This window comes from Ochotona curzoniae, unplaced genomic scaffold (assembly GCF_017591425.1).
Source record: "Ochotona curzoniae isolate NIBS_2020 unplaced genomic scaffold, NIBS_Ocur_1.0 contig_1014, whole genome shotgun sequence".
In the NCBI taxonomy this organism is placed as follows: Eukaryota; Metazoa; Chordata; class Mammalia; order Lagomorpha; family Ochotonidae; genus Ochotona; species Ochotona curzoniae.
Window position 1 is genome coordinate 45,848,726 of NW_024464920.1, and position 13,540 is coordinate 45,862,265.

General features: G+C 55.9%; 1 protein-coding gene across 3 annotated transcripts; it reads right to left on the bottom strand.

Moving 5' to 3' along the window:
• Positions 1–507: 507 nt before the first annotated feature.
• EIF3D (eukaryotic translation initiation factor 3 subunit D) lies at positions 508–11,238 on the bottom strand. Of its 3 annotated transcripts, XM_040985449.1 has the most exons (16): positions 11,133–11,218; positions 9,652–9,714; positions 9,383–9,515; positions 9,129–9,174; positions 8,339–8,475; positions 7,761–7,846; positions 7,271–7,343; positions 6,209–6,321; positions 5,513–5,645; positions 4,982–5,129; positions 4,696–4,826; positions 4,024–4,109; positions 3,794–3,923; positions 1,434–1,576; positions 1,064–1,347; positions 508–648 (listed from the first exon to the last, which is right to left on the bottom strand). In XM_040985449.1, exons 3-16 carry the CDS (start codon positions 9,503–9,505, stop codon positions 635–637), a joined length of 1,647 nt encoding a protein of 548 aa, XP_040841383.1. In that variant the 5' UTR covers positions 9,506–9,515; positions 9,652–9,714; positions 11,133–11,218; the 3' UTR covers positions 508–634. The 3 variants fall into 3 exon arrangements, with proteins under 3 accessions (XP_040841383.1, XP_040841392.1, XP_040841374.1); XM_040985458.1 differs by lacking the exon at positions 9,652–9,714 and having other exon boundaries at positions 508–642; positions 11,133–11,238; XM_040985440.1 differs by lacking the exon at positions 9,652–9,714 and having other exon boundaries at positions 11,133–11,238.
• Positions 11,239–13,540: the final 2,302 nt, after the last annotated feature.

Consider the following 13,540-nt stretch of genomic DNA (forward strand, 5'->3'; position numbering starts at 1 on the left):
CAGCCAGGTAGGTAGCAGGACCCTAGCTACTCCAGTTACCATGGTTACCTGTCAGAGTTCTTAGTAGGACGCTGGAACCAAGAGCTCCAGGCAGGAGCTGAACCCTGGCCCTCTGCTGGATTAAATGGCCAAGGCTCTAGACTTGCTACTCTAGGCTCACCCATCTGCACAGCAGCCTGACTCGCGCCACTTGGATGCTCACAGGAAGCAGGTCGTTATTTCCAGTGTCCACTTACAGCGGTGGTTTACCCTGAAGTTCCGGACTGCTCCCGACACTTGGCTAGCTGTGCTTGTCGTGGACATTGGGCTTGACAACATACCATCCCAACCCCTGGCCAGCGGGCAGTGTCTCAAACAGCTCTGAGGCAGTGACACGGCCTGCACCACATGCCCTTCAGGGTTACAAGTGATCCAGGTCCCACTGCTTCTGAGACAGGAAGCTGAGGGAGCAGCCCTGGCTCCTGATGCTCCCTGGAGAGTGCAGGCAGATGACAAGCAAGGGGCTGTGACACTTGGGCTTTATTACACCTTTCCATCCTGTCCAGCACCAGGAAGCAGGCGCCAGAGCCCCGTTCCTGCACACACGAAGGCCCTTTAGGCCTGGGGAGTTGGCCTCCAGGCCCACGTCACTGGTTCAAGCTTCTTCCTCTGAAAGACACAAAGGTGATGGAAATGAGCCATGCGTGTGCAGTGACAGCCTCCTTTCTTTACAAACCCTGGGTGCTCTGCATCCCTGCCCCCCACCCCGAGCTAATAAACCTCAGCTGGCTGATCAGGGTTCAGGTGCGGCAGCTCTTAGGCTGGGCAACACCTAGCTAAACTCAGGACCTGCCAGTGTCCTTCCCGGATGCCACCTTATTCTAGAAGTGTCTGTAAAGCACACCCCCACATCTCTGCTGTCATCCAAGGCTCTGCAGGAGCTCCAGGGGCCCGAGGTAAAGCTGCTCTCACACCTCGGCACAGCCGGTCTTGGTGCACTGGGTCATGGTGCTTGGTGCCCATAGTGCTTGCTCCCCTGCCAGCCATAGATTGCCCTAGACCCCAAGAGGAGGTCACTGCACACCTTCCTCTTCCTCCTCCTCCTCTTCCTCCTCTTCATCGTCCTCGTCGGAGCTGAAGGTGCCGTCGGGCAGGCTGTAGACACGGATGACCTGCTTGTTGGGGTCCTTGAGGATGAGGTACTTGCCCTCCTCCAGCTTCATGCAGATGTCGATGACGCAGCGCAGGATGCCCCAGGCGTTCTCCACGCTCAGGTTGATCTGGCTGGCGAACTCGTTGGGCTTGAACTGCTGTGTGCCCAGGATGACGTGGCGTGAGGAGTCTTTCACATGGTAGCGGGACACATAGCTAGTGGGGAAGGGAGTGTGAGTGGTGGCGGTGGGGCAGGACCAGATCTCCCTTCTCTGCCCAGCCCCTCCCCGCCAGATGCTCACCCAAGCTTGAGGTACTCGGAGCCCGCCAGCAGGGCGCAGCAGGTCCACCGTGCCAACTTATAGCTGTTGTTCTTCAGCTCGGTGGCAATGACGGCCCCGCGCTGGGAGTCCAGCTTCTGACGCCAGTCGACGCCATTGCAATGCTACGGAAGGAGAGCCCTGGTCACGGTGCGAAGGCAGGGCCAGAAGGCCTAGAAGGAACTGCATCTGCTAGTCTAAAACTGGGAGATGCTTTAGGGACCAAGACTGGCTCCCTGCCCTCGCACAGCCCTCCATGGCCAGTATGCCCATGGCAGCCCTCTGTCAGAGCTTGCCTACTCGGGGAGGTCACCACATGTTAGCTACAGTGCCACATGGCGAGCACAGGCGAGTGTCTCCCAAGTGTTGAGGCAGGCATGGCTGCACAGACATGAGCAGTCAACCAAGGACAGGTCAGTGGCGACAGAAATCCTGGTAGCAAGGACAGGCAGGGTCAGCCAGGGAGGGGCAGCAGCACTGACACTGTGCGCAGCTGGGGCAGACACCTGAGTGAGGGGACAGTGGGGATGTACAGCAGAGGCCCCTGAACTTGGGTTCCTGGTAGCCTGAAGCCAAAGGAACTGCGCAGAGTCCCTTTGGTGAGGCAGTTCAGTCCACACCCAGCAGGTGTGTTCTGACAGCCGCCTCCACCTCTTTCCACATTTAATGTGCTCTGTAGTGCCGGTGTGAACCACATGGCAGTCTTCCACCAAACCAGGCTGCACGACAGAAGTCGTGCTCGGGACAAGTAGAGGAAGTGAATCAGGGTGTGACAGGAGACTAATGAATGGGGTCATGAGCGTGGGTGAGGATGGTGGTGACCTCCAGGACCGATAGGACTGTACCTCACAGCAAGACAGCAGAGCACAGGAGGCCGAGAGGCTGGGAGCTCTGGGCCGACACGGGCAGCAATGACAAGAGTGGGACGCTGGGCGGGAAGGGGTGTGGCAGGCCATCCATGGCTGCGGGTCAGAGGTCAGCTGCTGAGTCCTTGTATAGCTGAGGGCAGACAGAATGTGGCCCTTGCCCTTGTGGAATCCCTCCCATAGGCAGTGGATGGAGCCTGTGGCCTGAGGGGCTGCTGCTTCCACGATAGGACAGGTAGGCCCCAAATCAGGTCACATTCAGATTAATACTGGGAGGTCTGCGCTCCCCCACAAGCCTGAAGCCCAGCTGTGAGGTCAGAAGCAGAACACCCCAGATCCCATGAGCTGCTGCCTGGCCACAAACGCAATGGCCTGTGGGGGCCGGGTGACACTCTGACAACAACAGAAAGATCCTGGAAGTGGGTTTTCTTCCAGAATATCCAGATGAGAATTCAATTCTGACACCTTGCCAAAAGCTTCTGCCACGGCAGAGAATCCGGCCACAATGCATAGAGCTCAGGCCTACACAGCTACGGGAGCCATGGGAGCTACAGGAACTACAAGCCAGTGGAGGTCACAGTGTCATCCAGAGCAGCTGTTTCTGCTATGAAGCAAAGCTAACTTAACGAGGCTGTATAAAGAAACAATAAAAAAAGAAACTCTCCTAAGCTATTTCCAAAAAACCAAAGAAATGACAAGAAATGCTTCTGGCAGGGAGAATTGGGCAGGGGCAGACATGGCGCCAAAGGGGGGGGTGGTGTGGTGTGTGTGTGTAGGAGCAGACATGGCGCCAAGGTAGGTGTGTGTAGAGGTGTGTGTGTGTGTGTGTGTGTGTGTGTGTGTGTGTGTGTGTGTGTGTGTGTGTGTGTGTGTGTTGGGGGGGGGAGCCCAAAGACAGGACACAGAGCGGCAGCAAATCCTGCTGTTTTCTGGGTGCTCAGGGCGGAAGGACTCGCTTGGTAGGACTCACTGGGCCTGGGCCTCAAGGCTGCCCTCCCCATGGGAAGCATCAGCAGCACCCAGGGCCGGGGCAGCCTGAGGAGCGAGGGTCCCACAGTCCAGAGCCCAGCCTGAGGGAGGACACTCGGAGCAACAGCTCTTGGCAAGGGGCCCCTCAGGAGCCCTTCTGAGTTGAGCAAGTGAAGGAGCCAGACAGGGTGCAGGGTGGAAGCAAGGGCTGCTGGGCTTCCGGGGGACAGAAGCCACCAGGAGGATGAAGGGAGCAGAGGAGAAGGGAGGAGGGGTTACAGCTTCTGATGTGCCAGACCACAGGAAAGTTCTTGAGACTGAAGGTGGTTCTACACATGTCCTACCTTGGCAAGGACCTGACTGGAGAAAAAGCTCAAAGGCCAGCAAACAAACAAAAACAAAACCTGGACAATGAGGGCAGAAGCAGCGGCTCTCACAGCTGCCCAAGGCTCCATAGGGAGCATAGCTGCAGTGGCGGCAGGAGGGTAGCGACGTCGGGGGCCTCACCCTGGAATCCCACTCGTTGAGTGTCTTGATGTTGATGAAGGACACCTCCCCATTGGCTCCTGTCATGACACCATCGTGCTCACATCGGACGATAAGGTCAATGTCATCTCCAAGCTTCCACCTGCGGTAGCTACAAGACAGCAGAAAGCATGGGGTCACGTGAGAGCCCGTATCTGAGAGCCAGCACCCCGGCCAGGACACAGCCTGTGCTCTTGCTCAGAGGGCCATACCGGTAAGCCACAGAAGCGATCTCATTCTTGTCCATGTCGTCCTCCACAAACGGGTTCGGGTTGGGGAAGTTGTATCTCTCCTTCCCCTGCAGAGGCAGGGAAGGTGTCAGGAGGAAGGGCCGGCCTTGTGGCCTGTCACAGCTCCCATTGCAGGTCTGGGGTGACTGGCACCCAGTCAACACTAGAGCATAGACGAGCACCTGACACAATGGGCTCCTAGGGAAGGGATGCCCGTGTGTGTTTCCAACTCATCCACATGAGACAAGTCCAACTAGTACAAGGGAACCTCAAATTAAAAGGTAAGTCTATTTTGGTGCAAAAAGTTGAAATCCATGCATACAAGGGGTCTTCAAGACATGTGTGGAAAATACGTGTTGAGAATGCATCAACTTCAATTTTTTCTGGCACCAAAATAAACATTGTTTAGATAATTTTCCACAACCCTCTTCAAGTCTTGTGTGCTGTAATTTTATAGGAAACATGCTGGAGGGCACAAAATTGTTGACTGGTGGAACGTGGGGTTCAAAGTCAGACTGACTGCACAGCCCACATCTGAAATGCCTCTACTTTGGGGCCAGATCCCACATGTCCTGTGCAGCCCCCCTTTCCCTGGACCCCAGCCCAAACACAAGCTCCAGCAGGCCACATGTGAGTGGGTGCCTGGGTGCTCACCATCCGCAGGCACTGCTGGGAGAAGTTGTGGTTGATGTAAGTCGCTTCCATGGCCAGGTTGCGGGGTGAGTTGAAGGAGTTTCCTTCATCCTGAGGTGGCTCGTTGGCTGTTTCGCTCACGGTCAGCAGGTCTGCAAAAGTGGTGGCCCTGTCACCCACCTGGGCAAAGGCATTCCTAGCAACATGCACAGCACCCTGGGGAGACGTGGAAAGCCACAGCACACAGGCTGTGTCTTCCGAGAGCTGCCGGCTCTGTGACAGTGGGACAATGGGACAAGCTCCTCACCGAAGTCCGAGTTGTCCCGCTTGTCAAAGAAGAGCTTGGAGCCGACTCGCTGGACCACAATGTCCCAGGAGTACACAGAGCGGGTGCAGCTCATGAGTGTAGCCAGGATGGCATCTGTGGCGAACACGTTCCCCTGGGTTTTTGCCAGCTGCAATGAAGACAAGGAGTGTGAAGTCTAACTGCTCATTCCCACTGACCAAAAAAAACCCCTTTGCTCACGACATGGGTCCCTGCCTGTCACAAGCCCTGCCTCTCCCAGGTAAAGTCAGCTGACAGGCCAGGCAGACCGCAGCTGCCTGGAGCACCTGCCAGAGCAATGGCTTCACAATGCATTAACCCATGCCCGTTGGGAGGCATGGCACATACAAGTTGCCCCTTCTGGAGACGGGAAAGCTAAGGCACCAGAGATGAAGTGCGGCAGGGCCTGAGCCAGGCACTGCTTCACACACCTATGTCCCAGCTGCCGCCACCTTTATTGTACATGATGGCTCCAGTTCACAGCCACAGTCCCGATCCCGGGGAGGGGCCCACCTTGCGGATGACAGGGTCGTCTGTGGTGGTGACGGTGTGGAAGATGCGTTTGATGCTGCGCAGTGGCTTCTCGCTCCGCGTGGTGATGCGGTCGAAGGCTTTGTCGTAGTACTCCAGGGCCCCACAACACTCGCTGCGGGAGAGCAGCCACAGTCAGGGTGAAGCCGGGGAGGACTCTGCCCTCAGAACCATGGAACATGGGGGCTTATCCAGCAGCAAGGGCATAGCAGAGCAGAGCCGTGTGTGAGAGCACCCAGAGGGCTGCCTTCTGCCGCTCCGGCTTCTCCCTGAGCTAGTTCTAGCTCCTTGCCCTGTGAGCCAAGGGCTCTTTCCCAGGGATTCCTCAAGTCAGCTTCCTAACTTAACCTTACTGAGCTTTGCTCAGGATGCCAGGGAACTGGCAGAAACCTGGAGCTTAGCTTTGGCCAATCTTGTTCTGTTTTCTTCCTTACCCTTTTGTGTCCAAAAGCAAGGTATCTTGCTTACTGTTACTCCTCCTCTGCTCAGGGGAACAGGGACATGAAGGAAACCTGAGGTTTCATGTCAGCCAGTGTCGTTCCGCTCTCTCCAATGGTCTTACTCCCATGTGGCGTCTGCATGAATGCTTTGGAAGTGCTCACCCCTACTACGGAGCCACGCTCAAGGGCTGACCACGCACCAGAGTGCGCAGCGGGGAGAGGACAGGATGCAACTCACATGTCCTGTGGCTCAGACACTTCCAAGTAGCGCATCTTCATCAACTGAGGGAAGTCCATCTCCTCCTTCACTTCCCAGTCACTGCGGACTTCCACCGACGAGTCTCGGGGTTTCTGTGGACAACCCATCCACGGAAAGTTATTACACACAGCTCATGTGACACACAAGCCAAAGACAGGTGGAGAGCCTGAGGGCTCTCATGCATGACACTTAGTGCTGGCTATTTCAGAAGACAGAACTCCTTAATCCTGGCCTCCACAGGACAGTTCAAAAATAATGGGACTATACCCATATGGGCACGCGCAGCAGCTTCTTTGTGGTATTCTTTACGAATGTATTTATTTGAAAAGTAGAGAAAGACACATTTCCCTGCTGGCTGCAACAGCCAGGCTGTGAGAGTGCAGTGCTATGTAACAACAGAAAGGAATAAAACACCTGCACAGGCTACAGTGTGGATGGACCTTGGAAACATGTTAACCAGAAGGCACTGGTCACATAAACATTACACTGTCTCATACTGTGGGACTCAAGCCTGGCACCTTAGCCAATGGCTAAATCATGGCCTTGCAAGCAAGGGATCCCAGATGGGCTTCAGTTCGTGTCCCACCTGTTCCGCTTCCCATCCAACTCCCTGCTTGGGCCTGTAGAGGATGGCCCAAAGCCTTGGCACCCTGAACCCACGTGGCGATCTGGAAGAAGCTTTTGGCTTCAGATCACCTCAGCTCAGTTCTAGCCATTGAGGCCACTTGGGGAGTGAACCAGCACATGGAAGATGTTTCTCTCTGTGTCTCCTTCTCTCTGTATATCTGGCTTTCTAACAAAAATAAGTAAATCTTCAAGAAACATCCAGAACAGGAAAACCTAGCGTCAGAAGATGGACCAAGCTGCCCAAGGCTGGGGAAGGAACAGGTAACTGCTGTGACGTACAGGCTTTCATCAGGATACGGAAGGGGGCTGAACAGTAGCAAAACTTTGAAAACAGGAAAAAAAACTCAATATATCTCCATAAAGTATTTCAAAAAGCAAACAGAACCAAATCCAGTCTTGGTATGCAAAGACTACCTGTGATTTTTGGTCCCATTTCTGTCTCACTCCAAATTGCTTCTGGAACTTCTTCTGCAGCCGTATTCGTTCTCTGAAAGACAGAAGGTGTGATCTCAAGACAGCTGCTCAAGGGCACGGCCTTCTCTGCTCTGAGGCAGAGCAAAGCTGTGACCTTACTGTGGGCTTCTCTCAACTCCCAGAAATGGGCGTTCTGCAAAAGGTGCACGCCAGCCAGGTCCCCTTACTCATCTATAGTGACTGCCCAGAGCTGCCCCACCTGGGGACAGTGGCTCCTGTGCCACTCAGTCCCAAGGGCCTCCACTTCCTTTCAGCATGTACACCTATGCGCACTTAGTTCTGGGCCTCAGGCAGCAGCCTGAGCTGGCTCGTGGGGAAAGGCAAGCTGGACAAGTGGTGTTACTGGCTCAGGAAGTCTTGTGGGTGCACCGGGAAGAGACACCGTCTGCTGTTCTGCCCCGGGGTTTGGGGGAGGGTGGCGGGTGCTCACCTCTCTTTCTGCTTGGCACTCTTAGGCAGGGTCTGCAGGTTAAACTGCAGCATGTTCCGCCGATCCTTGTCTCTGCGGAGGTTGCGCTGCATGGAGGAAACAACAGGCGAGGTCAGATTTCAGCCATGCGCAAACAAGGGGCCCAGCCTCAGGTCTGACACCTGGCACATGTGCCAGTGTACCCTAGGGACTAAACTGAGGGGGCTTCCGCATGAGGAGGTACTTGGGCTTCGCTCAGATGGGTGTTCCCACCACAGAATCTTCACCAAAGCACACACACTGGATTTTACTAGCATGTCAGGTTTGGCTCTTTATGTACTGAGATGCGGCCCAACTGGACTGGCTACATAATAAAGCCTGAGTGCAGCTATGAAGCGAGGCTGCAGGCACACTTCAGGAGTTCAGACAGAGCGCACCTTGTCTACCAGGGAGCAGAGCTAAGACGTCCTATCGCCCAACCTACGACAAGCTGAACTGCGCCTTGGGCAGAGCACAGGTGTCACTGAGCAGCGACAAGGGGCTGCCCTTTCTTTAGAATCCTGTTTAGCAGCAGGTGCCAGCTGCTGGTCTCGGCCCACCTGTGCGAAGCGCATCCGGTTCCGCTGGTAGGCAGTCTTCTGCGTGCGCGCCGTGTCCACCAGCTGGAAGCTGGTCTCGTCTTCCTCGTGGAAGTAGGCATACTGACTGCCACCCCCAAACTGAGACGAGTACTTATCTGAAGGCAGAGGGAACAGCATGTCGGCTGAGCTGAAACTTCTCTCCAAGCGGCCTGAGCCCTGCTGCGCAGGCCCCTCAAACTACAACTAGCAATTCAGCAACAACAGCCTCAAGCGGCTCACACGCACATGCATGTCTGGAAAGCTCTGGTCTGCAGAAGGCACCATGGCCTATTCACCCTCCCCAGGTGGGAAGCCAGAAGGGCACACACCCCTCAGGGGTGCGGTGCCACCACTGGGCAAGGGGCAGCCCCACTGCAGGGACCACACCACATTCTCCTCCCACTGGCACCCACTCGTGACCAGGGAAGAAACCTTTCCATCGTGCCTTACTTCCCCACCCCCTCCCTCCACGGGCCTGAAAATCAGAGACTGAGCCTGGAGTTCACAGACCGCCTTCAGACTCCCAAGCAACGGAATGCAAAGTGGTGGTGTATTTTCACAGGGCTAAAAAGTGTGTGTGCATGTGTGACTGCACCACAGCAGGCCAGCTCTTGCTCTTGTTCAACAGCCCCTGGGTGGGGCTCCTTCCTCAGATATGCTTACTGTTCTCAGCACATCCCTAAGAAGCAGGACTTGTTGGCATTTCATCCCCATTCCAGAATGCTCTAGAACGTCACCCGAGTTCTGCTGTGGAGGGAAGAACACTTACTCGTGTACCGCTTGTCTTGGTAGGTGGCCCCTGTCCAGTCTGCGACCTGTGAGGGCAGACAGGAAGGAGAGTGCTCAGGCCAAGCGCAGCCCCCAGGAGCAGCCCAGGGAAAGCATCAGGCGGGGCTCACAGTGCCCTTGGAGGTTGCTGGCTTTCCTGTGCCTGTGCTTCCCTGGCTCACGACCCCTCTGCAAGACCCCCAGGAGCGGCCCCAGCGTGGGGACTCCAACTCTGGCCGTCAGGCACACACATACCTTTCCAAGCCGGTCCCCCTTGCTGAAGGGCTGGTAGGGCATGTCCCGAAATTGCTCGGGCACAGCGCAGGGACCCCAGCCCGAGGGGTTGTCCTGGATCACCGGTGTCATGAACTTTGCCATCTTCTAAGACCTTCAAAAACACAAATAACGTTCAACACAGGCACACAGATGCAAGAAGGAAAAACACTCCTGACAAACCGGGCTCCTCCACTGGGGGGTACCTGTGGCTTCAAGGTTTCCAAAACTCACCAAGCCTGCTGACTCACCCTCTATCACGAGAGACACCTCTGGGGCAGCTGCGAGTACCATGACAGGGCAGCCAATGGCAGCTGGTGGGACAAGTGTCTTGTGCAGTAATGGTGTTTCCTGAACTCAGTATCTCCCAGAGCTAAGACTAACATCGTTTCACTTACAACAATCACTCTGGCACACATGGCAGCTTCCCTCAGCCCCACTCCCTTCAGGTACAAGATGAGCAAGAATCCGCTGTCAGGTGACCTGTGTCCAGGTCTTGTCCATTCACACACAGAAACGCACCACGACTATTCTGATTCGCATACACTGAGGTTCAAGTCCCCGCTTCCTGTCCTTCCGATTTTCTGTCATGGCGCAATGCTTGTGTGCTGGGCAGGTTGCCAGAGCCCGGCATCACACCCGTGTGATGGCCCGGGGTTCAGCACAGACCTCAGGCCCGAGCTAGCTGAGCGCTTCACTCACCAACACCAGCATGTAGCAACCCACCGCGGAGTAACCCACTGAATCCTTCCACCAGCCAGGGAGACGGTGGGGGGGGGGGGCTGGCACCACCCCACTTTCCAGACAAGAAACTGCCTGAAGCCACCATATAGCTCGAGCAGCCAGAAGCCATAGGCTCCCTGACGCTGCAGCTCCTCACAGGACAGTGACAACCAAGGGCTCTGTGGACGCACGCCCCCACCCCAAAGTCTGAACTTAACATCAGCTACTGGAGGAAGGTAGAAAAGGGGTAGTGGGCTCAGCGCATTTACAGAGAGAGACCCTTTAGCACGCAAGCTCCCCTGGCCCCCCAACATTTTTTAGCTCAGCCAAATCCAGCAGACCAAGTCCAGGTCTCCAGGACTGTCCACCATAAATCCAGCTTTCTTTCCACTGCGTGACAGCTGGCGATAAGCACCCCAGACATGACCCCACAACCATGCCCCCAAACACAGTCTTTGAAGAACTTCGGCTCCGTCAGCTTTACAAGCCAACAGACCCAGGGGGCAGAGGTGGCCCGCCTGCAGCGCACACAGATCAGGGGAATCATGGGGTCCTGGGGCTAACAGGATGCTGTGCCCCCAAGTCACTGCGACAACTAGGCGGCAGGCACCCGATCGGAGGTAAACCCACCCCGCCCTCGCCTCCCACCTCGGGCTGTGGAGTCCTCCTAGCAGGCACCGAACCCCGCTAAACTTAACAATCCCCCAATACTCTGGGAGAAAGATCCTGGGGCCCATCTGGGTTAAAGCGATAGAATCAGATCCGTCCAGCTCGTGATCACTGAGAGGGGCCTCGTATCCGAGACCTCACGCATCAAACCATACCCCGCACCCCCTAAACCGCGCCGGGCCTGGGGACCCCCCGAAATCCAGACTGCTGCCCCGCCCAGTGGAAGAGCAGCGACGGTAAGAGAGGACGCAAGACCCCTCTTCCGGGAGGACCCCAAAGTCCGAGACTAGCTCGAGCGGGCTCCAAAGCTCCGCAGGACTCCATGAGACGCACCGCTCACCTGCAACGGCCTCCACCGGCCCGGATGGTGACAGATGATCCGGGCCGGACACAGCAAAAGCAGCCGCGCTCGGAGAAGCCGAGAAAGGAGGGAACCTGCGCGCGCAGCTACCGGCGCCGTAAACACGGGCGCCACTGTCGTAAAGTGTGCTCCGGCTTTCCCAGGATCCGGCGGAAGAGCGCCGAGCCGTAAACGGAAGCACACCGGACGTGCGTCACTGCTCTAGGGGCGGAGGCCTAGGCTGCCGCTAGGCACGGTGACGTCAGGCGGCGTCCGGGGGCGTCCACGGAGCGGTGTTCGCGGAGGAGACGTGGCGTGCGGAGCGTGGGGAGCGGCTGACAGCCTCGCCGAGGCCCCGTGGCCCGCCGTCCAGCGCCGGGCCCGGGCGCTCGGGCAGCTGGGGCGTCTTCGGCTGACTTGGTCACTCCCACCTGTTTCACAGCCGGGACCTGAGCGGCTCAGACCGCTGCTTTACGGGGTGGCCGCCAGGTTAGAGTAAAGTTGATTCAGATTTTTCCAGCTCTAACTTAAATAAATAAATAAATAATCCCCAAATTCCCGGTTTCATATCCATCGGTGGTTAATCAGATTCGTCTTGGCTGGAGCGCAGAATTCTGTATTTTAGTAGCTGATTTTAAGGAACCTCCGAGTCCCACAGTGGACAGTCACGCGGACTGCTAGGGACTCTCCCTCCCGAGTATCTTTCCTGGGATTTTTTCCCCTTTTCTTTCTTTCCTCCCTCCCTTTCATTTGTTTATTTGAAAGGCAGAGAGGGGTAGAAAAGTTCTCCATTGGCTGGTTCCCTCCCCAAGGAGCTGTGACGGAGGAGGTTGCGGCAGACCCCATTCTGGTCTCCCGCTTGGGGCCCCAGGACTAGCGGCCGTGCTCTGCTGCTTTCCCAGATGTATTAGCGGGGAGCTAGATCGCACGTGGAGCAGTTGGGGCCAGTACTGGTGTTTATGTAGGATGCTGCCTTCAAGTGGCAGTCCAACCTGCCATGCCACAGCAGCAGTCCTGGGGGATTTGCAGACCTAGAAAGAGAGTCTGGGGGGCCTGATTTTAGTTCACCCCCAGATCTGCTGTACTTAGCCTCCTAGGTTTCATGGTTAGGGTCTCGGTCTGTCGCCTTCATCGGACGGTAACTGTTAGGAGGCAGATCTAATGTCTAGGCCCTGCCACTCCCTGGCTGATGACTTCAGATTCTCCTGTAAGCTGCAGATGGCAGATGTGGTTGTGTGGTTGTCAGTGTAGGAAGGGGGCTGGCGCCACACATTTAACCACCCGCTTGGGAAGCTGGGGTGCCATGTCAGTGCTAGTTCAGCTAGCAGCTCCACTTCCCATCCAGCTCCCTGCTCATGTGCCTGGCTAGAAAGGTCCATGTGTGTGGACCCTGCCATCCATGTGCCCAGTTGGAGCTCCAGGCTGCTGGCTTCGTTACAGTCCTGAGATGGCTGGTGTGGCCGTTTGGGGAGTGAACTGTTGCAGGGAAGACTTTTTTCTCTTTCCAATAAATAAATCTTTTTTGAAAACAGGTGTGGAAATAAATTCCACCCTGGTGGTTTCACTTTGTCAGCGTGGTGAACTTGGCCTGGTTGTTTGACCTTTCGGCACCTGCTTATTCATCTGTGAATTGAGAATGATTAAGTAGCTGGTTGAGTAAGGCTGCGTCTTGTTACATAAACAGGCGAACTCAGCAACTCTAAGACCCAGTAAAACACACCAGTTTCCGTGCATTCTCTCCCACTCTGCTCATCTTTCAGTCTTTCTGAGGTGTGCCGAGGGTCTGGGCTCACTGCCGAGCCTTGGGGTCCTCAGCCATGGAGCCCTTTCTCTCTCCCCACTTTGTGCTCTCTGCTGTGTCCTCTCTGTTGTACTGCTGTAGACCCCATTCCATCTCACGCCTGGCCACACTTGCTCTTCTAGGGTACCTGCTGCACATAGTGGTCAGAACAGCCTGTGGAACCTTCTAGTCCCTTCTAGCAGCTTCCTGTTACTACGCCTGGTGTGAGACATGGATGTCTTCCTGTGGTCTCCCTCTGCCTGCCATTGATATCTTGTCCCGAGCTCGTTTCCCTCTTAGGAGAGCCCCCTACCAACTTATAGTTTCTTTTTTCTGGAACACTCTCCCCACAGAGATTGAGCCAGGGCCGGTCCGGTCCCATCATCTGGGTCTCTCCAAAACAGGAGTCTTCAGACCCTTGTACCTGGTGCATCTGCTCCTGTCCCTTCCTGTTCTCTCAATCCGTCTCCTTGGTACTCATCACTCTGTGGGATGGTTTTCTGGGCTGGGTCTCTGCCTTCGTCTGTGGAGTGTCAGCTCTCTGAGGATAGGACTTCCTGGTACCTGGAGCAGCACCTGGTGGCATGTATCTGTTGTGGAATAAGCAGAGTTCTGTGAGAGATGCGGA

Excerpts from the sequence above, each read along its gene's own strand:
- EIF3D (XM_040985440.1), bottom strand. The coding sequence starts at position 9,505 with ATGGCAAAGTTCATGACACCGGTGATCCAGGACAACCCCTCGGGCTGG. Across the intron at positions 4,827-4,981 it reads GCGGGACAACTCGGACTTCG|ACCTGCTGACCGTGAGCGAA; the intron begins GTGAGGAGCTTG and ends CCACTTTTGCAG. Across the intron at positions 1,577-3,793 it reads TCAACGAGTGGGATTCCAGG|CATTGCAATGGCGTCGACTG; the intron begins GTGAGGCCCCCG and ends CTCCTTCCGTAG.